We start from the raw sequence: 24,288 nt of genomic DNA, 5'->3' as shown, positions 1-24,288 counted from the left end.
ACATATATAACTCTTTTCCCAATAGCTTTTAATAAAATTTGTTACATTTAAATTTTTAACATATTTGTTAAATATTTAACATAATTTGTTAAATTAAATATTTAAAATATTTTCTTTTATTTTTACTTTTATTAATACTTTCTAAGGCCTATATAAATATGTAAAAAAAAAAAAAAAATTTTAACTCCCACGATTGACTCCATCGGATAGTCGGGGTCATGGTTAATGTGGCCCTTGTCAAGGGGCGATGCATTATTAATTTTCACGGATAAGGCACACGCAGTCGCGGGTTTTCCCTCGCAGCATCTTTGCCTGTATATCCGCGCGCACACACACATACACGCGTATACAAATATACAATCATAATCTTACTTATATTTTGCTCATTTCCTGTATTTTTTTTTTGTTTACTTATCTATGCATCTATTTTAAGTTTTGTATGTTTCCTGTTTTTCAAAGCATTTTGCTAAATTAACGCTTTCTACTGCCATGGTCTGGGCAATTCAGCTTGATTTAACCTGAATTAGCCAACGAGGGTGTTGGCGATGTTGAAAATCCAAGACGGCTCTTCTGCAAAGGCCACGCAGGTACGCAGGCAAACACAGGTAGATCTCTCTCTCTCTCTCTCTCTCTCCTCCTTCCTCTCTGCCTCCTCCTTTTTCTCTCTTTCTCGCTCTCAGGGATTGCCGACAAGGCGAGGCGCGTACGAGGGTGAATTTGCGAGCTTGCGCACTTGCGGGCCCATCCGGCGCAGCCTCCGGGATCCTTTCGCGGGGCGGTGGACGCGCGCGTGTCGCGGTATAAGCGGAGGACGGAGCTTGTCGGTCGGTGGTCGGTCGTCCCCACGCGTCAGGCACGTCGCAACCCCCAACGTCGCAACATCGCAGGTCGTCGGCGCGTCTTCCGACCATGAGAAGAGGAGCGTCGGGTGCCGTCACCACCGACCGTCACTACGGGACGTCGTTTCCGCCAACATCGTCATCTATATCAACGTCCCGGTTGTGCCTGAAATAAAACCCGACGTTTGCGAAAGCTGTTTGTTTATCGTTGTCACCGCTATCACGAGAAATCCTCACAAGAAGAACTAACGGATAAAAATCGTGACACGCGCCCCGGTGGATCTTCTCCTCCGGTGCGACCTCGCGGCCGCAAAAAAAAGAAAAGGAGAGAGAAGGAGAAATATATACATATATATATCTCAATAGTTCAGTAGAGAAATTAAGAGAGAGAGAGAGAGAGAGAGAGAGAGAGAGAGAGAGAGATTGAGAGAGAGGGTGATGTTATACGGCATGCAGTCTTGAGAGTAGGCACGAACAGGTGGCGAGGCGAGATCACTCGCGGAAGACTTGACGGAAGCTGGCGGAAGAGAGGGTGGATGAGAAGGAGGGAGGAGGCAAATGACGCGTGCGACGAGATACGCACGCAGGAGTAACAGGTATTGTGAAAAAGATATGAGATACTTTGAATTTTCTTCTCTCTCTTCTTTTTCTCCCCTCGACTCTTCGCTATTGAAATTTTGGAAGACTGATTATTTCTATGGAGGAAACAAAAATGATCTCTCGTTCCCATCTCTGGAAAATTCTCTGTCCTGGAAGATTTTCTTCTGCCTGTCGTCTTTCTTCTATTTCATTCCTCTCGCTAAATAATTCTCTGTGTTTTTGGTCTTGGATCTTTGTCGATATCTTGGAAGGATTGATGATTTTTTTTTCAGATATCGACGGGAAAAAATTGTTAATCCGTTCGTTTGCAATGTAAATGATAGGAAAAAGCAAATTTAAATTATACAAAGACACGAGCTGCATTTTTTCCACTTATTCGCTTCCTAACTTCGAGATTAGATGATTAATTGATTGATTATCTTTTCTAATAACTTTGGAGTAAATGCAAACGTATAATAATTACAATTTTAATAACAAATATTATAAAACAAATACAAAACGAAGTAATTAACTATATAATTGGAAAATGAGGATATTTTTAAAACGATGCATACGGCGAGTGTTATAAAAAAAAAATGGATCGTATCGCTATGCGTATCGGAAAACTCCGCTACGCGTGGCTCACAAGCTTTAAATAAAGTTATCGTATAACGTAAGCACACAAATATTTCTTGTAAACAGATTGCAAATCTTTTTTTATTTTAATCTTTTTTCATTATAACGATATAAATGTACTTGTAAACTATAAAACATTGACCAGTTTTAATTAATTATCGAGTTAATTACATATTAATTTTTGAATTATTGGGAATATTTTATTTATATTACAAATTATACGCTTAAAACGATACCTAATAAAGCGATAATATAATACTTTTTATTAATGCGTTTCTAGGCGTTTCACACAGAAACAATCTTTTTTTGTCAAAAATTACGAATTAATTTTATTTTAGCTTAATATAATATAATAGTACAATTGACGAATTAATGCGCGGATTGATAGCTCATAATAAAGGTTAATATGTGATATTTAGATATGTACACAAGTCGTCAAAGTTACATTCGCAATCAGTTTGATTGAGAGCAATCGGAATGGAAGACGGCTATCATTAGATTCGTGCTTTCATTAAAATTAATACTCGAGAATATCGATTTTCATCGTAAATAGTTTAACATCTTATTTCCGAGATTCGCGTGTGTGTCACCTCTTTAATTTTCTACTTTTAGCAGCATTCACACTTGTTTTTAACGTAACTAAAACTTTTTACAAATATTAATTCTATAAAAAAATAATAAAATAAACTGTTGACTAACAGAAAATCAGCGATGTCGAGATTTCGAATTAATGCAAACGCAGTTAGAAAATTAGTTTTGATTTCATACGGTTTTGATTCAATTACCGTGAAACGACATTATTACACCAATGCGTTTTAGCATATTTATGTAAATACATCGCGGCAACCATATGGCAAACTTTCGTTATGTATTTAGATATATGAATGATTTCGGTTATGTTGAATTGACTTGATAATAATATTTACTCAATTAATGATTTATCTGATTTATACGAGTTAACATTATCAAAACATCCCCTCGTTGAAGCTCAATAACATGTTCTAATAAAAATAAACAACTGGATTGAACGTCAATATGTTTTCGTAACAATATAAACATATTACCAAATATCAATATCTGCCAATAAGATTTATCTCTATCAGTCGCGAACACGGTGGTTGCTGCTTGAAGCTATAACAATTTTATTAATACATATTCTCTCGCGCACGAAAGTTGCGTTACTTATCAAAGAAATTTTCTTTCATGTTTGCAGATGCTACATCGTGGCTTTCGATAAATCCACGTAAAAGCTGGTGTCTTCGGAACCGATCGAGATACATCCTTGACACTTAACTTTAGCACACAAGGTGTTATTTTCTACACTATTGAAACCTAAACAAGGTAATCTGGACAATCAATCACCGCTGTGAAGATCAACATTAGGGAAACACCCTTCTGCTAATGATCTGTGATCATGCTCAGTCCCAAGATGCAAAAAACTGGTAAGATATATTTTATGTTTTTTGTCAGCTTTACGCTTAATAAAATAGTGTATAAAATAATGAATAATGCAGGGTAAATAAGAGAGATTTAGATTTTCGCAGGTATTTTTTTTCGATTTCATGATTATTATTTTATAATATTTATTTTGAATACGCACATTAATTAATATTAATTTAATAAATGGAATTGAAATTTCGCGGAAAAATATTATTTATAAATTCATGTATCTAAAAGATAATTCTTTGATGATCATTATTATAAGTATATCATTGATATTTTGAATATATAACATCACTATAGAATGAAATTTAAATGCGAACACAATTTATAAATTAATATTTTAGAAATATACGTTGGAAAGTATGGTAAATATTAATGGAAATTTATTTAATTAATATAAGAAAAAAGTGGTCCAAATTATTATACTAAATTAAACAAGGTATAGACTAATTTTTTGGTTTTCTTGTTTCAACGAACAATAGTATTTATACTAAAATTGCGCATATCCAAAAAGTTTAATGATACTATGGTATTTACGTTAAAAAAAGCTTGCTTCCACTCATTGAACTGTTCTCGTTTTATACAAATTCATTATTTGCATAGAAAATTTTCCATGCAATATCGAGATGAGAGTTTTTATTCATATTAAAGATATATATATTAGATATAATATAATATCTATTGGTTTTGATAGTGTTTTATACCTTTCCATACAATATCGAAATTAGATTTTTTATTCATATTAGAGATATATGTATATTAGATATGACATCTATCGGTTTTAATAGTGTTTCATATGTTTCGCTCCATTTTTCGCGCAACGCACGACGACAATGCGGCAAGTATGCGGGCAAATTTGCGAATTTCGTCGCCTATCCGTGAGAAACTTCGAGTTCGATTTATTCGTGCGGAATAAAGTTTCTTAAAAGTCGCGTGTATCTCCGCGTTAAAGTTAACGTACGATCACGAAAGTTTGCGACTTACGAACCGTTATAACCGCGAATTGCGACGCGACGACTTCTCACAATTTACGTCACACACGTGTTGGTCGATCGAGCAGACAACTTTTGCGTTTTCGTTCTGCAGAAGCTACAGTTAAGCCAAAGTTGTTCTTGCACTGACTGAACTGAGAACCACAGATCGTCATTGGAGATTGAAATCTCGGAAATGAACTGAGATAGAGTGTGCGCGTTGAACGGCATCTCGGTATCGCGACTATACAAATATTAGTTTTGACATATCACGTTCGATCGTGATTGTATTACATGCAAGAATACGTAATTTTTTAATCGAGAATTATATTGTCTGCGCGAAATTTGTCACTACGCTTCTTCTTCTTCTAACGTGCGTTTTTAATTACGAGTATCTTGTAATTTATTGGACGTTGATTTATATTGTACGAACAAACGGCGGCTTTGAACAATATTGTTTGCTAGCACGCTTGTCGTCGGCGGATTATTAATATTTACATTTATATGACGCGATAAGCAAGATTCGCTTCTGTACTTTGAATACTATTATTTTGGAATAGTATAACTGTTCGACGCATAATTGTAATGCAGCACATTGCATTATGTATCGTGCGGTAAACGCGGTAGATATGTCCTGTATGTAATTTTGCAATTCGAATGTGTTTGTATATGTATATCGGTGTTGTATACCGAATTTGTAAATACAATATATCTCTATTTGCACGATTAATATATTCTCGCAAAAGTCGCGAGGTAGTATAAAACTGGTAAATATTATACATGCATTTCAAACACTCATATATATGTTATAAAGAGTAGGCGATCAATTAAAATAATTTTGATATCAAAATATTTTTTTAAGTGGACAAAAAAAAGTTTATTTTGGTAAAAATTCACAAATCCTTCGTGCAAATTTCATTTCGTGAAAGTGTTTGTGGAAATTCGCGCAATTGCGTGCGCCGCATTACTTGCGCATCTATTGCCTAAATTTGAGTGGCTGCTATATACACGTTGATTTTAATTCACACGTGTTACGTGTCTGCGATGTGTTACAGTGAGGGTAAATGACGCTCAACTAGTCATGCTTTCGGAGAAAGCCCATTACGATCATTCGCTGTCGGGATATTTGCACAAACGGACAGCTGACTCCACTAAATGGCAACAACGATGGTTCGTTCTCTACCAGGTCAGTAAATTGTTTGCTATGTTGTCAAAGATTGCGCACGATTTACTTTTATCTGCACTGCAGAGAAAAGAAGAGGAAGAAAAAACGAGACGGAAAGGGAGAGAGAAAAAGTAATATAATTCATGTGTTCAATTTGAGAGAATCTGACACTTGAATTTGAATTTGAATTTAAATTTACATTTATCTTCATGTTTTTCTCGGAAGATACCTCTTATCTTTTATTAATTACAAAAAAAATTATTTTAATTATAATGCATAAAATTTGTAATTTTCCAACATTAATTACGAGAGACTTTTCTCAGGAAGTTTGCTTGACGGGAAGTTATCATTATTTGTTGGCATTACTTTAAAACAACGTGATATTTCCAACTATTAATAGCTATTAAAATAAAATAACGATAGTATTCAAGTTTATGGAAACTTGTATAAAGCACGCGCCTTCCTCGCGATTCGCGGAAATTTCTTTACTGCTCACGGGGATATTGTTTCCTCGTGATAGTCACAAACTTCGAAAAGGCCTCATTAACTCTCGCGGCATTTCGGGCTAACCAACTAATGTAATTAAGAAAAGAGTTTACGACAAGTTTACGACAGATACCTCGTCATTCTGAAAGTATTTATGCCAAGAATTTGGATCATCTCTATCCTTTCCTTTTCCGTTTTTTTTTTCCTTCATTCTTATAATCCCTTAAGTCACAGGTGAATCATCTCGTATAGTTTTTGCGATCATGAAGCTGCTCAATTATGACGGCAATGGTGTAGTCGCAAAACTTGTAATTATTCTATTAAAGACGAGAGTCGTGTCATCGCATCGCAAATGAGTTTGAACTTTTTCAACAAAAGTTACATTACCGTATCATCCAAGCGTTTAACTAATTTTAGTTTCGAAGAAAAACAATCTACCGAGTACCCTGGGATTTCCACACTTACTTTTAGTATCTTATAAAAGCCCAGGATAGCTTATACACCGCAAGATAATATAGCTAGGATCAAATAAATATAGGAAGTATATCATTGTTCTGTTTCGATACGATCGAAAAAAACAGGAAAAAGTGAAATAATTAATAAATTGCGATACCTCGTTATTTGAGAAAGTTTGTCAAAACGAAGCTATCGAAGCGCGGTAGAGTTGCGTTTTTGCTCGTTACTCGTCGAAACTTTTACATGGCCCGCGATAATCGTGTCTCTTTTGTCGAGACTTTCCAGTCGAGTCATTGGATAATAGAACTTGAGCTCTCTTATGCACTTTTCAAGCTTGTTATACTTAATGCACCTATCTTGAATTATGGAAGATCAAAAACTTCGGTCGGTTGTAATCGATCTTTATGCGAGAACGCTTACATATTCTTATAAAAGGAGAAAACTAGTAAAGAAATGAAACTCTCGTCGCACGCGATAAAAATGTACACGCCACTTCCGAGACAGAAGTTAAATTAATCTAAGATTTGTACTCCGGGGTTTTTCTTCGAGAGTGTAGTCTCTTCTTTTCTTTACGAAGTTCATTTCATAAAACTTTATTGCGTACCCTGAGTGTCATCGTCACAAATTACTTTTTATTTTATCGACAGATATACAGCATCCCATTTAATAATTTAGTCGACCTTTTCTGCAAAATTTACCGGCACACAGATCGATTTGAAACCCGGACCACGATCTGGGTGCAATTGGTCAAGATATGTGTTACAAAGTAAGCGAATGGAATTTTTGTTAGATATTATAAATAGTTATTTAAAATGACGATCCAACAATTTTAGATATCTTGTTGATAACGTCTTGTTATGATAATAGAAAAATTCTTTTAGAATTGTATTACTTATCAGCGATGTGAATTTCATTCAGTGTATTATCTGGAATGTAACTGGGTTTGTGAAATATGAGAGCATGTGTCGAATTGCGATATTCATTCCGTGAATTTTCCACCAACAACGCAAACACAATTTAGCTTAACGTAAACCAGATAATAATATTTTATACAATTCTTTTCTAATAATGGCAAGTGAATTTGTGTAAATTATTATTTTGTAGTTAAGAGCGTAATGTGCAACTTCTGCTTTCTGTTGCTACAAACATTACAAGCTATTATTTCAAATGAAAGATGTAATTACATTAAGTTTTAACAAGCATTGCGTTCACAATATAACCATAAAGTGATGACATAAATTTTATGTGTGTATGATATACGTGTGTGTGTGTGTGTGTGTGTGTGTGTATGTGTGCATTTTTAAATAATTAAGATTTAATTACTTCTAAATACCTTTGATAGAAATTTCTTACTGTATACGGAAGATTGCTTTGTGTAATATTTTATGCCGCGTCTGAGGACCGCAGTCTTTCAGTAGAAGCAGTCTGAATATGGTCGGGCATATTCCTGCCTTCTAACGCTAGAAATATTACATGTCAAAAATTTAATAATAGAAACTTAATCTGCATACTTGAATTAAAAACATATACCTAAATTATATATCGATCGTTAAAATATTTAAATTTATTTTCATACGAAAATTGTAGGAATGATGTAATACGATTGCCTTACCCAGGTATGGCACATTATAAATATCACGATATCATTATATTTCCACAAAGAGAATATAAGAAAAAAACTACAGCTGTTTATTTTCTCACGTTTTCCTCGCGAGAAAAGCGAGCTCATCCTAGGCGGATGTGATGTCTGTTACAGAATTTGCTATTCTATTACGAGAGCGAGAACTGTTCACGACCCAGTGGCGTCGTTCTGCTGGAAGGCTGTTATTGCGATCGACTCATCACCGCCAAAGGCAAAGAGCCGGATAAACAGGTATGTGTCTCGGTATGCGCGTGTAAGCTAGCTAGGCGGTATACGCAACAACTTCCGTTATTCGCTACTATAAAGTCCGGTGCAAGAAGTTATCCCTCATCCTCAACCCCTATACGTGACGAAAATGGGGAACTTTAGCAAATTGAGAGTGTCCCGCTTCCACTTCCGTTTCAACGTTACACGTGTGTTCCACTTTAGCGCTATAAATGTGTCAATAAGAATTGCATTGCATACGCAATGACCGTCGAGTTATCGAAAGTTCGTAAAATGCCATGCTTTTAAGCTTTCGCAGACATGAAGTGTTACATCGCAACAATTACATTTTAGTAAAATCTAAGAAAAAATTGTGTTCCAATATATAGGTTGTATATGTGAAGAAGAAAAAAAGTGTTTGATATATATAAATTTTAATTATTTTTTTCTACATGATTAATATCATGTTGTAAAAATTTTCACGAAATTATATAATAATACTTAAAATAATGTAATTTCTAGCCATTTTCGTGTGATGATGTATTCAAAGGGATATAATACACAATTAAAAAATCTTTACTTTATCATAATGTATTTAATGTCAAAGGCTAATGTGTGTCATTTGTACGCACAAAAAAGCACGTGTTAATTTAAAAATGTATATTTGCTGCTTCTAATACTCGAAAGAGATGTCAGTCCTGGTGTGTTTTCTTTTTCGTGATATTCAATTTGTATATCGCATTTAAAAGTTTTCACAGGTTTTTCGATATGCGATTTTTAGCGATACGACAAAATTAACTCCAATTTGTAACGTAAAAACTCTCGAATATCACGATTTGATATTCTCTTTACTACACAAATGCGATAATTAACGCGAAATGCGGTCACTTAATTTCGTATTCCTTTTAATTAATATAAAGATGCCATTTTAAATATTGAAGATATCGATGAGACTCAGACGACTATATTTAACGCAAAATGTACGGTGAATCTTTTGAATTTATGAACGCAGGAAGCAAAACAGTGTGTCTAATCGTTTTGCAAACTTTTAGCATCACAAATCCTTAATTATTACTGTGGATGAAATATTCCTTGCCAAATTCTCGTGTATACAAACTTTAGGAGAGACTAACTAAATCCAAAATGCGCCGAGTAATTAAGGGGTTCATCGACGATATGTGGATGCGTGAGATAATAGGGATAGAGAGAACGTATCGATTTCTGCAAAGGTCACGTGATGCTCGTTGGCTTTCCCACTTTTTCTAAAGATATATCGGCCGTTTAGTATTTTCTTTTGGTCTCCTAGACAAGGAGGAAGCTGTTTTTTTCCTTATTTCCACTTTCGTTGCGGCCGATAAATCGATTGCACGCGCCTGCTGCGAAAAATAATGCGAGGCTGTAACTCCAGTCGCTTTAACGACATGACTTCGTTTAGTATCGCAATTATCGTTGATGAGAACTGCAAAGCATACTGAATATTTCACTGGTTCGTAGAATTTATATTTTATATGGTTTAGTTTTCAATTCGCTTTAAAATCTGTTTTTAATGACGCTTCGATGCGTAGGTGCGACATTTAACAAAAATTCATAATTTTCATATATATATCTATTTATATATATATATCTTTTTTGTTTTTAAAAATAATTTGTTCCAATTAAAATTTTTATAAGATAAAATGTTTTAATATTATCATGCGTGTTTGACATAAAAAATATATACTTGAGATAAACATTTTAATATAATATTAAATTAAATTATTTTTAAAAAATGCACACATGCATAAATGCCTCTTTTTAAATTAGTTAAACTAGATACAGTCAATTTTTCGGTTCAGTGGGTAACTCGTAAAATCAAAATTGACTTGCGGTTCTTTTCTCAGCGAGAGTAAGTACGAAATCAACACCAGCCTTGACGATGTCGCGTCACGTAGTGGCCGTCGCAAGGACGTCGTTCTTCTTGTGTGTCCGAGTATACTCGTCCCATTTTACAACCCTATTGTGATTGTCGGTGGCGTTGTGAGCCTCCTACTGGATGCAACGACGCGGACCTGTTATGTGTCTGTTTTCTAAAGACGTGACGCGAAAGACTACGTCTCTCCCTGCCGCACATCTTTCTCGCAGCTGGTGCAGTGGAAAATGTGTTTACTCGGCAAACGTAAATTATTTAAAGACCTCGGTGGCCGTTTACGAGCAAAGTGACACACGTCCCGGGTCACAATAAAATGAAATTATCCGATACTTTGATACGCCGCGCGTCACTTCATGATTTTCTCGTTCTCGACCGAAACTTGCTGCGTCTTAAGAATGTAGCTTATTTATCTTCTAAAATGTATTATACTTCTCAAAGTATTGATAAACTGTAATCCATTTGTTACACGAGTTATATTTGAGTGACTTTTACATGGAATGCCTATTTATTGCCGCTTTGGTATACAATATCGACATATATAATACCGACTCAATCATTTCCCATCTGCTTCAAGCATGCTTTAAGTACAGATGAATGTCAAATTAATCATTAGCATTTAATATTAGATGATAATATTTTAATTTTGTATACACACACACATACATACATACATATACATATATATATATATATATATGTGTGTGTATGTATGTATGTATGTAAAAATATTATTCCAATATTGCCCGTCCAAATTTTATCCAGCACGAATAACAGTTCGTGATGCGTGAACCGTATGGATCAAAGAGTAGCAAAAATATTTTTTACGTTATTCCATAAAAGTAGCGTAAAAATGTTTTTCGTTTCGTAAAAAGTTGTTAGATTTGTCACAAAACAACAGGATTTGGATAAATACGCGCTGCGTAAATAATGGAACCGTAAAAAATATGCTTTCCTAAAATATTGAACTCTTCGGCGATTGTCGAATGCGATAACTGAGCGAATGCATGTATATTGTAGTTCCATTTGAGAGAGAGAGAGAGAGAGGGGGGGGGGAGGGAGGGAGAGAGAGAGAGAAAGAGAGAGATTGAATGTCGACGGTCTATTAACTGCATATTTATCCAGCTCTTCCCCAACTATTTTACGCACAGTCCCATTGCATAATATTTCAATTTGTCAAACATGGTAACTGATGATAACGCGAATCACTAAATTACGCGGACAACATATTAAACGATTGGCATATTCAAATTATTCTGGGAATATTCTCGCGTTGAATGAGTTTCTCATTTCAGGTTGGCTAGTCTTGAGGTAATGTGGCTGTTTAAATTAAATTTCGGGAAAATGGGAAAATTATGAAAGTACAAAGCGCCAGTTGATGGAATGAATAATCGTCCAGATGCGCCGTAGTTTCAGCGCATTGCTATGTGGAGGACGCATTTCCGCAATCCACCGCTTCAAGTTGTATAAGTAAAATGTATATTTGAATTTGAAATTTTACGAAATAATTTTTCTTTGCCATGTGGAAAGATTATTAAGGATTTGCAAACTGTATATTAATTGCAATAGTATATTATTATTATTATAGTATATGTTATTATTATAAATTATTAATTTATTTGTCTGTGACAAAGTCAACTATTATTTTATAATAATTTCAATGAACTACTCGTTTCTGAATTATTTTATTTTAAAAGTAGCTGTATAATTATTTTAAAGACTTTGAGAAATTTTCAAAAATTGTTATATATATGTATATTCTATCCTTTTTTTAAGTTTTGTATTATCTTGTGCGCTGTCGCGACCTTAGAACGTAGACAAATGTGGATCTTGCTATCTAGAAAGCCGTGCTGGAATATTCTATATCCTTGCCTCAGGCAACCGTTTTGGTTTTCCTGCATTATCGAACATTGTCGTTTGTTCAACAAACAAGACATTTTTCTCTTGTAAAAAAGACTCGGTTGTTCGTCATCATTAAACCATCGGTTTGTTCAATGTTCAATTTTCTTCAATGTCTCCCTTATATTAATGGATTTTGCGATTAACTTCTAATCAGGACAGCCATTTGGTAATAAGTTTGTAATACGATAAAGGGGAAAGTAATAGTATCTTGATTAATTATTCGGGCGCTCGCATTTGCGAGGAGCATCGAAGTAACTTAGCAGTTATCGTTTTATTTTAAAAGCTCCACTTTTTGATTACCATGATAGAATATATCCAAGTTACATTCTACAAGTACAAACACACACAAACATACAACAGCTGAAAAATAGCTTTTAATAAATTATATTTCCCACTGTGGCGCAGTAGTAGCCGTGATGCTCTTTATTCGTTCATGCTTGCGACGAGGTCAAGGATGGTGACGTTATATCGAGACGAGTGTTAAAGTTAAAGCGTGAAAGTTAAATCTGACGATTCTTAATCGAGCTTCACTTTTGCACATGCTTCTATATATAAAAATGCAGAAATACATATTTTAGCGTTACAACTCATTTTTAATTGCATAAATAACGTAACCATTGTTTTTTTATTTTCAAATAAATTTTTAACGTCACCTGCATGTTCTTTTACGATTCAGGAATATTTTGCCAATAATTTACATATACTGATAAAGACAATTATATTGTCCTCTAACTTGTTTTGGTTTTATTATAAATGTATCATATTAAAAAAATTAATATTTAAAAAGTTTTTAACAATATAAATAGGAAAAAAATATATATATATTTCTTTATGGCTAGAAAAACAAACCACCACATACATACATCTATCTATCCAACCATACACACACACACACACACACACACACACACACTTTTTTTTCTCGAAACACTTGTTGTCCTGAAAGAGATCCGGAAAATGCCTCCATGTTTAATGTATTTTCGATAATTGTAATCTGCATGCACATAATTAAAATTGCAATTATTATCGTATATGACCTGACACTTATCCTCTTACGTACCCTGGAAACATGGTGTACATTAATGGATGTCGGAGAATATCAGGAGGTAGCTTCTATCTCCTATAGTCTTATATGAGGACTAAGCTCTTTTCTAATTTTAGTCCTTTTCTTTTTCAATAACAAGACCTATAATACAACTGCGCAATAAGAATTAATATTAGTCTTTTAATTATGTTTATTTATTATTATAATATATGAGTGTACATGTGTTTAAAGTTTAATATCGCTTATTAATTTAATTAACAGAGAATTAATGTTTATGAAATCGATTAAATATGTATTTACAAAGAGATTTGAAAAGATGAAAATAAACGAATTTGTACTTAATTAATTTTTCTCGTATAATTAAAGCGTATCTTACTTTCTATCTATTACGTATGCTATCAAAAAATTATTATTGGATTTCTTTACTTACACAAAAGTTTCAATTACCTATCATTTTTCGAAAGCTCACAGTTTTATTACAAAGTCAGTGTTGTGCTTTTTGATAGAAAACTCTGGTATAGAATTTCTCTAATGGCCGATGATATTTTATTTTTAATGAAAGTTTAATTTCTATAAAGTCAGTACTCATATTTATTCAAAAGTACTTGTCTATTACTTTGAAAAATTCTCAATTTATACATAACTAATTTATAATTTCAATTGAGGATCTCAATTGCAATCGTTTTATGTATATGTTTCGAGTTCGCGTACACATCGTTCTCATTATACGCTTCCTGTTTTAATTCCATGTAATATAATGAATTATTTCCTAACCATAATGCGCAGTAACCAAAGTTTGCTAATTAATATCGCAATGTAATTAATATTGGCGCGTTAACATTAATAACGATGCCGAACGCAGGTTGAAGGATAATCGATACAGCCATAAAAGCGCAACGCGAAAAATTAACTTGGAACGACAATGCCATTCCGTTCTGTATGTCAAGCGCAATAAAGCCATAATAAACCACATATCGTTTTTTTCGCTCGTCGTTACGATTTGGCTTTGTTGAGTGCTCGAAACTTGAATGCTGTAAATTCATAGCCAGCTTTCCTCGTCGACTCGAGTGGCGATATAATCGAACGAGCTTCGCTCGGCTTTAGGGAGGAAATAAAACAAGGCAAAGAATAACCATAGCCGGAAGACGGTGAAAAACGAACGAAATCTATTGACGGCCGCATATATATGCTATGTCGTGAGATTTTCACATATATTTTATCGGGAAATTAACTTCCCTTCTTCATGGAATCGCAATTTTACGCGAAAGATCACTGATTGTGAGAGTAGTTTTTCACCCTTGTAAGATTTCGAAAATGGATCTGGTTGGACAATCAGTATTCCTTTTTCTCTCTGTAATTGTTCTTATTGTTAAAATATGTACCTAAATACGAAAGCAAAATTGTCGTACAAAAAGTCGATTACGTAGATTTAATGAAATTTTATTTTAATATTACAGCAAAATATGGAATATAATTTTTAATAAATAATTAGAAAAAACGATTTAAAGATATTGTGAAAACTCATTTCGTGTTATCAAATATCTGAAAAAAAAATAATTAACTTTTAACAAATGCAATAATTTCTTTCTGTTAATATTTTCAAGTCAAAATCTCGCGTTAAAATGCACAAAATACGACACGATTTACATAATACGATTTGTGCATAACCATTTGACACAATGTAATCACCATAGCAGGTTGCAGTAAATTGTACGTTAATTGATTTTCGAAGAGAAGCCCCGTAACAATCGTCCTGATGTTCTGTAGGGACCGAAAATCGACGGTTTTGCGTACAAATAGTAATGCGCATGCAAGGCACGTATCAGTGTAAATGTATTCGTTGCATTTGTGGCGCTTTAATTCGACGATTGCCATGCCAGGCGCGCGATGACAATTGAACAGGTGCCGCAGGAAAGGGCTCGAAGGGTCGCGCGTTGCGACATAGTAGTTGCATACACGTCGCTCTTGTCCCATCTGTTCTTATCGCGTCGCACGCCGATAATTGTCATCCATATTACCTCCATTCCTTCTCCCCCTTTCCCCGCGTCACTGTGAAATTAAATTCATTCTTGTGAATAGATATATAGGTATATAACACATTAAATTCGAAACGCGCCGGCGTCAGAAAACTCAGACGCTCTCTCGAGTCTGAAGTCAAGAGTGTAATTCGAATGTTTTTTCTCCACACATTTTCGTGCATCTCTGTCAAAGAGCTGCGTTTGACGTGTACAAATATTTCCCGGATGCATCCACAAATATTCGAATCAGTTTGTTTATGCAGCGATTATATTATACACGAGAGACGAACACGCTCATTTTGTACTGTATGCCTTACTGCAAGTATTTCATTTCATGAGAATGTAAAAGCCAATTGTGTTTTAGCTTCATATGTAGTTATTAGTATCACAAGTCCGATTATTCGAGAAATTACATAAAATTGACTGTAATTGCTGAAAGAGAGAGATATAATTTAAAATATATTACATTAAATATAATTATGAGATTTGATATTTATACCGCGCGCCGTCGACAAGGTTTCACATGTTAATTAACTTTTGCGAATTAACAATTGTCCACTCTCGATACCCGATATCAGGTACGATGAAATCACATCGATTTCGCCAAGTATTGACAGTCTGTTCCGATGTATATCAGATCTATCAATGATGCTTCGCGATACTCTTGAATGAATCCATCACCAACCACGAAGATTAATGGACAACAACTATCCGAACGGCATTCACTAATATGCAACGACGTTATCAAGTACTTCGTCCAAAGATCGATACTATTTGCATTCTTTTTAATTGAGTACTACACCATCTGAAATTAAATTTATATATTAAAATAGAAAATTATATTCAAATAGTTGATGTTTAGAATTTAGTCAATTATCGAAATTTAAATTTTGTTTGTATTTATATACTAATTTTCATTTAAAATTCTAGAATTCCTATTCTAGGATTTATAGCATTTATGTATTACTTCACAAGATACTCTAATAATGTAACTTTTCTAAAAACCAATACTGTTTATTTATGCAAAAGTAATACGCAATTTATAAAAATCTTTTTAGAAGTTTAATACGATTGGCAATCAACAGAGTTTTGATTTGTCGGTGAGGGATTTACGATCAAAGTAGAAGGGCGTATTCTGAGAATAGATAAAACGACCCGGATGCTGAACCGAAGTATTTGAATTTTACATTGGTCTTTCTGACTGTGCTGTTGCATGGACACGCGCGGAATAGGGCCACGAGGTAAAGGTGACAGGATACTCCGGCGAAAGAGGGTCAGAGGGGCATAATACGAGAGAAGGATAGAGAGAGCTAGGGAGCTTTATCTGAGACCGACGTCGCCTGTTGCTGCGTTTCATGTGTACAGTCACACAAGCACAAGTCGGTGTATATATATATATATATATATATATATATATATATATATATATATATATATACACCCCATGCTCCATCTGCTTCTTTTTATCTTTTCATCCTCTCTCGTTCTCCCTTTCTCTTTCGCATAAGCGTCAACCACTAACCTTCGTGTGTCCCTCCCACGGCCTTATTCTCACTCTCGCCCTTCCTCCCTCTTCAGTTGCCGCGCTGCTTTGGGCTCGATGTTGCTGGTACCATCGCGGCAACTGGCATAGCATCAGAAGGGATGAATCGATTCTGTTTCCAGCTAAAAATAAGCTTCTCATGGGAGCTTACCTCGCGCGGAGCAGCATCCACACCGCTTATCTCTTATCTTCCACCATCCCTCCTTCTTCCTACTTCTCGTTCTTTTCATCTGCGTTAATTACATTTTTGCGGATTTACCTGGAATTTAAAATCAAATTTACAGGCATTTTCTTGTGATTTAGCATGATACCGTATGTAACCAACGTTCTGTCATTTTCTCGGCGTGTCGTTAATTATATGTCACAGGCCATTTTTACTCCCGACTGCTGCCAACCCAAGGTTGGCAAAAAGACGCAGGGAGTATGCGTTTCACCGAGCTCGGATCGGTTTTTTAATAGAATAAATACTGATAATTATGCACTTTAAACCTTCCTTGGTTAATAAGAAATTTATGTGCAAAAGATAAGATCAAACTATATTGTAGTTATCGAGAATTAAAGTAAAAACCGATCCGAGCTCGGTGAAACACATATTCCCTTTGTCTTTTTGCCAACTTTGGATTGGCAGCAGTCGGAAGTAATAAAAAGTAGAAAAATAATATTATTTTGTCTACAAATTCTCTCACTGATTGCCGAGTGATCTATATATATATTGTAAAATATATAAACTGCTGCGTAGCCACAATTATGACTACGCAGAAAAAGATTACCTATATATGTATATAATTATATGTATATAAATGTATGTATATAATTATATAATTGTATATATATATATATATATATATATATATATATATATATACATATACAATTATATAATTATATACATACATTTATATACATATAATTATATACATATATAGATAATCTTTTTCTGCGTAGTTATAATTATAGCTACGCAAAAGTTTATATATTTTACAATTTAAATACTAAACAATTATAATATATATATATATATATATATATATATATATATATATATATATAATTCCTTAGTATCTAAATTGTAAAACATATAAACTTTTGCGTAGCTATAATTATAACTACGCAGGAAAAGATTATTTATATATATAATTATATGTCTATAATTGTATATAAATGTATGTATATAATTACATAATTGTATATTAATAGGTTCATTATTAAATAATTAAATAATAATTTAAAAGTTAAAACTTATTTATTGTTTAAAATTTACTTTTTGTACATATTCTTATTTTTGTGAGGTATATACATATGTAATTATCACTTGTTAATACTTTATTTACTGTACACACATACACAGTTTTTAAAAAAATGAAATAATAAATTTAAAGAAAAATGAAGAACTCCCGACTGTTGCCAACAAAAAATTATAGCATTAAAAGAGTTTTAAAAAATTTAAAATAAAAAAATATAAAAATTTTATAAAAAAAAAATTAAAAATAAAAATAAAATAAATAATAATCAAAATAAGCTTCTAAAAGATTGAAATAATATTTATGTGTCAGTATTGACATATGCAATTAATTCTTTCTCTATCTATAAATTAAATATTAAATTAAAGAAATTACACATGTACGTGATAATTATTATTATTAATTGTATATTTTACCTAACCATATTTTCTCGGCATATCGTTAATTATTAATTATTTCTTTATTATTCTTTAATAATTTATATTTAATTTAAAAAATTTAGAAATTGAATTTTACATTGCAAATATCCGTTCAATTACCTCTAATTATATTTTATTCTTTTTACGTTTTTACATGCTAATTTTATTTGCCTATTAATATAATATACTCTTTTCTTATCCACCCTCTTTAGTCCAGAATGGCGATAAACGTTTCTCTTAATCTGTCTCTATCGTTCTTTCATGATGCTATGAACAGTAGGATCAACTGCATCCGGTTTTCCCGGGAGGACATTAATTTGTATTCATTACGGAAATATATCCGATAGCGCTGGTGCATTGTGCAGAGATTGACAGAAGGTGCACAATGCCCGACCATTCGGCAACAATACATCGGAGATCCGTTGAGAGCTCAAACGCTCGTCAATTAGATGATTTCAAGCGAAAATACCTCAGCTAGATGTATTGTAGTTAAGATGAACGGCGGGCGAGATGTGGGTCATAGGTGAGTGTCGGTCGCGTTGGGGTGAAATGAATTGCGAGAATTTAAACAATGTCTTCAACAGAAGCAGACTCTCGTGCTCTTTTTCAAGTGCATGAGGCTTCCTTATTATATAGCTAATAGCGTTGCTAGGATATTTCTTCTTTAATTATAATATTGACTATTATTTTACAAGTGTTTAAAGAATATTTTGATAAATATCTTTCTCTATAGAAGAAATATTTAGCAAGAACTGTCTTTTTGTAAACGTAAAGCAATTTATTATTCATATCTTGATTAGTGCAATCAATTCTAAAATTTCTGCAGATGTATTTATAATTGCAAAGACAATAATATAATATAATTACAATAAAAACAATAATGTCATATAATTATATAAAATTAAAATCGCGAAATAACTTTTTGCTTTAATGTTTATGAAATTCTGATCTTATATTTTTAATTTATTCTCAAAGCATTAACAAAGAATTCAAATATATCGCATTATAAATGAGTCAAATATAATTATTAAATATAATTAAATATAAATATTATTATTACACAGTACAGGAATAATGTTATATATATTACAGTTATACATAAACGTTTTCCAACATTTATGCTTGTCAGCAGAGTATTGCAATTATGTAATAATTTGAATGACGTGTTATAATATACTAATGTAAAGATCAGATTTTATTTAGCAATTTGATATTTTGAAAATATTAATTATGATACGGCTACTTTATAATAATATTTATTTTTTGTAATATGTATTACAATCGTAAAATATATTTACTCTAAAATGTAAAATTATTTATATTTTATCAATATAAAAGACTCTATATTTACATTGTAATCGTATTATAGATGTGCATAGATTATATACTGTATTGCAACTGTTTTATAATTTGTTTTTATATGAGATTTATTTACATCAAGTAAAATAATAGAAAGATTATTCCATATAATATATATATTATATATGTATTATATATATATATATATATATATATATATATATATATATATATAATATGTTTAAAGAGTTTTATACAAAAAATAAATGTCATAAAATTGCAATTTACAAATGCATATTTATTTTTATTTTTTTATTATTTTAAGATTTTATAATATTATTCAAAATAGAATTCAAGATTTATTTCTCTAAATCAAGATATTTACAAAGTATTGTTATATGTATATTAGAGAAAACATTGAATGTAATCTATATAATATAGGTCTATGATCTATATATTGGTCTATGATATATATATATAGGTCTATGATCTATATATTGATTTACACAGAAACGTACACATCTTAATATGTCCTGGATATGCTAATTTAGGGGTCATAGCGCTTAACGTCAATTATAAATTGATAATTACACAACTAAATATTTAGCCAATTGCATTGATTGATATTATATTTGCTTTTGAACAACTAATTTTTTAACTGTTATTAACAGTTTTATTTTTTTTTAATTTGTATTCGTTATACACAATTTCAAATTCCTTCATGTGCTTGATATATATTTTTACCATTTTTTTATTTATAAAAATATTTTTTACAATATTGTTGCATGTGTCTTTTTTATAAATACAAATATCGTTAATTAATAGAGGGGAGTTTTCGCATGAATTTTACGTTGCGACAAGGAAATGTTCGGCAACGTGGAATAGATGTGAGTGACTTGTACGATTAAATTAATTAATGTCTGCTGTAAATTGTCATTTGGTTTCTTAATTTATTATTTATGTATTTTTTATCCAATTTTCCGTAGCGAGTATTTCTTGCTTTGCGCTGAAAAAACATCTCATTTCTTTTGCACGTGCATTGCGTATTCATTAACTCGGTTAGAGACATATGTATGGACGACCACATAATATAATATTTCAGTATTTTTATTATTTTTACGTTAATATATTCATCTATGCATATATGTAATTCAATAACTCGTGAATATTTTCACAAATTAAAATTTTCATTATATTTAATTTAAATAAAAAGCGCGACAACGTGAAACCGCTACGAGAGCTAACAATTAATCGCGTATATATGATTATTGCGTGCATAACTTTATGTTGGCGTGTATATGTATATTGATCAATAGACAGAAGCAACTTTGTGATCTAGAGGGAGGAAGAAAAGAATATATTATTTTCTCCTTTTCTCTTGTCAAATATTTACCTACAGCATTCATCTCAATTTCTCTCTGACCGAGGGATCACGAATGCTGGTACGCGCAATTTACCTTTATTATGTGCAAGGCCAGAATGGTGAATTTGAAAAAGTTGATTAAGTGTCTCACAATGTTATTCCCGAGATATATAACTCTCTGTTTTTGTTCATTACTTTTCTCGGTCTTTACTTTACATTATAATTACAGTAATAAGTACATTTTGCGATTTTTATTTCATTCCAAATATTTTATTATCATTTATCAAATTATGCAATACTTTGATCAAAAGCATAAATATTGTTTAGTAATAGTAATTTTGAGCTTTCTCTCTCTCTCTCTCTCTCTCTCTCTCTCTCTCTCTCTCTCTCTTTCTCTCTCTCTCTCTCTCTCTCTTTCGCAGGAAACGTCTATTGAATTTCTGATTGACGAGGTGAAATATATCGGAAAACGGTGTTGTTCGAATTGCAATGCACCTGCATGTCGACAGAGGCGAGTAGCGGAAATATCGGGAGATATCGCAATGTTCTGACGAGAATGATTTTATTGAGGACCCATCTCACGTACGAAAATCTATAAAATAACCCAAACATGTGCTGCAAATCATGCTTTGCGGTTTCGCGATAGTTCGTAATATTATGTGAAATTTCTGGAAAATCTTGTTATACGTGATCATTTGTAACATTATATGAGAAATCCGTTGAGCTTAAGGAATGTGAGTTATATGACTCGTTATTAATCATTTTCAATTTCACGTAGGAGTCTTTTGCTTTGAAAGAAAATAATTTGTGAAATTATTAGCAAGATTATTAGATAATTTTTATTTCGTCACAAAGAATAGAAAATATTTGACTTGTAAAAATGATAATGTGTATTTATACGTTTTTTCTTCATTATGAATTCTCTAATTTACAGTGAGCAACATTAAAGGGCATCGCTTTTGTCTTTGATGTGGATGAACTTTTGTTTCTCCTGCTTAGTTTGAATTTCAAAAACAGCAGTTATTTTTTTTTCGTGTATAATTTTTCTTTATACGGTTTTCGTATATTCACCTTCCATTTCGCGGTGTTGGTTCCTTTCATTCGCCTACGAGGAGATACCTCATGTATTCGTTTCTTTTTTTACTATTTTAAACTTAATTCCGGTTTTTCACACGTGCACGATATGTAAAATTTGTTTTAAGAGACGGTCGGGTGACCCTCGAATAGCTGGTTTCACTTAAAAATTCAGAAGCTCAAACACGAACCTTTCAGCAGGGATTCATACAATGTAATATTGATACTTTATAGGTACAAAAAATATTTTTTATTTACTCGTGAGAACGGAACACAACAATCGACAAATTGTATCCGTAATCTATCTTCCGAAAAAATTGAATTTGTTGAAATTATTTTAGATTTAAACCACAGGTTACCATAGTATCCTGAGGCTATCAAAAGTGGGTCAAATTTAACTCGGTTTGCTGTTTAATGCAAAGACCTTTTGTAAAATATGTGTAATTTTTGACAAAAATATCTCAATTTTTATAAATGTATAAATATATATATCAATATAATGGAAAACAAATGTGAAATGCTTTCTTTTATTGAATCTATTTTGACCATTTTATAATAAAATCATTTATTTATATAATTTCTTTGGGCTATATTGATAAAACAATTCATTTGAGTCCCTTTTTGAATTCTACACTATATCAAATGTCTAAATATCTGTATTTCACTTCAATACCTATAGGATATTTCATCAAAGAGAATTTGATATTTTTCTCTCGTTGATCATTTCAGCTTATAATGATTTAACAAGGCCTGATAGCCAATTATGGCATTTCATTTGCAGGCATTAAATTCATTTGTATGCTTCGAGAATTGGGAAACTGAATATAATAAGGTGCAAGGATTTGTATACATATTTATATGTACATATATATATATATATATACATACACATATATATTTTAGTGCAGAATAATGTTTTTTCTGTGGATTTTATCTGAATTCAAAACGAGCCAACTAAATGGCTGCTTATTAAACGGGTATTAAGCTCTTAATCGAGAACACTATTAACGCACGATTTCTTTCAAATAGCAGATAATTTGCAGCTAATGCACCGTGCCAAAAAGTAACAATTTATGATTCGTAAATTTACGTTATAACACGGCCGTAATGTTCTATGTAATTTTAGATTAAATCAACTCGATCTTAACATAAACCAAATATATGTTGAAGGCTCTCTTTGAGGATTGCTGCACATTATACAATCATATCCTTCTCATCATCTCTTAATATAATTTACTACAAAAAGCAATGCAGCAGAGAGACTAACTGATGTCCCGGAAATTTTGGATGTGTAATATTCAAATGAATGATGTAGCACCTTTGTTAAATGGAGCTAGTTAGTTAGAATTTTATGTATAAACAAAACCAGGTAGAATCTATTATGCGCCGTCTAATCTGAACGCAAGTTGATACCAACTTCATCTTGATAAGAGAGATAGATAGTAACTGGTAAGAGGATCCTGTGTCATCGTCGGATAAATTTATCAGAGCAAGACACTTTCTCTGTATAGGATCTTGACAGAAATTGTCCTTAAGTAACAGCGAATATGTGACCGAGTAGTAAACTCCCCATAATTTCTGACAGCCGCCGGTCGTATGATAGATTGCCAGCTTAGCGATGGCTTACTGTGCATAGCCAAGGCGGTAATTTGAATGTTTCCTCCTTATTATTAACTTTAATAATGTGAACGTTAGATAATCTGAAGATGTCTTGGATAATAGCTAGTACGTGTACGTGTGACTTTTTTAATCATTTTTTATAAAATAAATTTGTTCAAGCGGATATTTCCTTATGTATAAAATAATTTATTCTTTAATTATAAAATAAAATAAATACTGATAAATACTACTGATAATGAATAAATAAATGAATAAATTATTTTATAATTTATTCATTATTTATCAGTAATTTTATTATGTATAAAAATGTGTACTAATTAATGACAATTTTTCAAAACTTTCTTTTTAACGTCTGAAAAGTTTCTAAGATCTGTAATTTGAATGAATAGTTATAAAGTTAATGAATGTAAGAAATTTCTTAAATTTTTTAAAATAAT

At 32.3% G+C, this 24,288-nt stretch overlaps 1 protein-coding gene across 7 annotated transcripts in view; it reads left to right on the top strand.

The window, feature by feature from the left end:
• The first annotated feature begins 781 nt into the window (after positions 1-781).
• LOC140665017 (ras-specific guanine nucleotide-releasing factor 2) overlaps positions 782-24,288 on the top strand; it is a 55,159-nt gene continuing 31,652 nt past the window's right edge. For 6 of the 7 annotated variants that reach the window (XM_072890679.1, XM_072890683.1, XM_072890682.1 and 3 more), the window contains exons 1-4: positions 782-1,435; positions 3,268-3,496; positions 5,524-5,654; positions 8,332-8,448. In XM_072890679.1, the coding sequence (XP_072746780.1) occupies positions 3,469-3,496; positions 5,524-5,654; positions 8,332-8,448 (276 nt within the window). In that variant the 5' untranslated portion in view covers positions 782-1,435; positions 3,268-3,468. The remainder of the gene's footprint in view (positions 1,436-3,267; positions 3,497-5,523; positions 5,655-8,331; positions 8,449-24,288) is intronic. The other variant, XM_072890684.1, reaches the window with a different exon arrangement.

Source organism: Anoplolepis gracilipes, chromosome 4, assembly GCF_047496725.1.
Source record: "Anoplolepis gracilipes chromosome 4, ASM4749672v1, whole genome shotgun sequence".
NCBI classification, from domain to species: domain Eukaryota; kingdom Metazoa; phylum Arthropoda; class Insecta; order Hymenoptera; family Formicidae; genus Anoplolepis; species Anoplolepis gracilipes.
The sequence above is the reverse complement of the archived record's forward strand: the minus strand, read 5'-3'. Positions and strand labels throughout refer to the sequence as shown.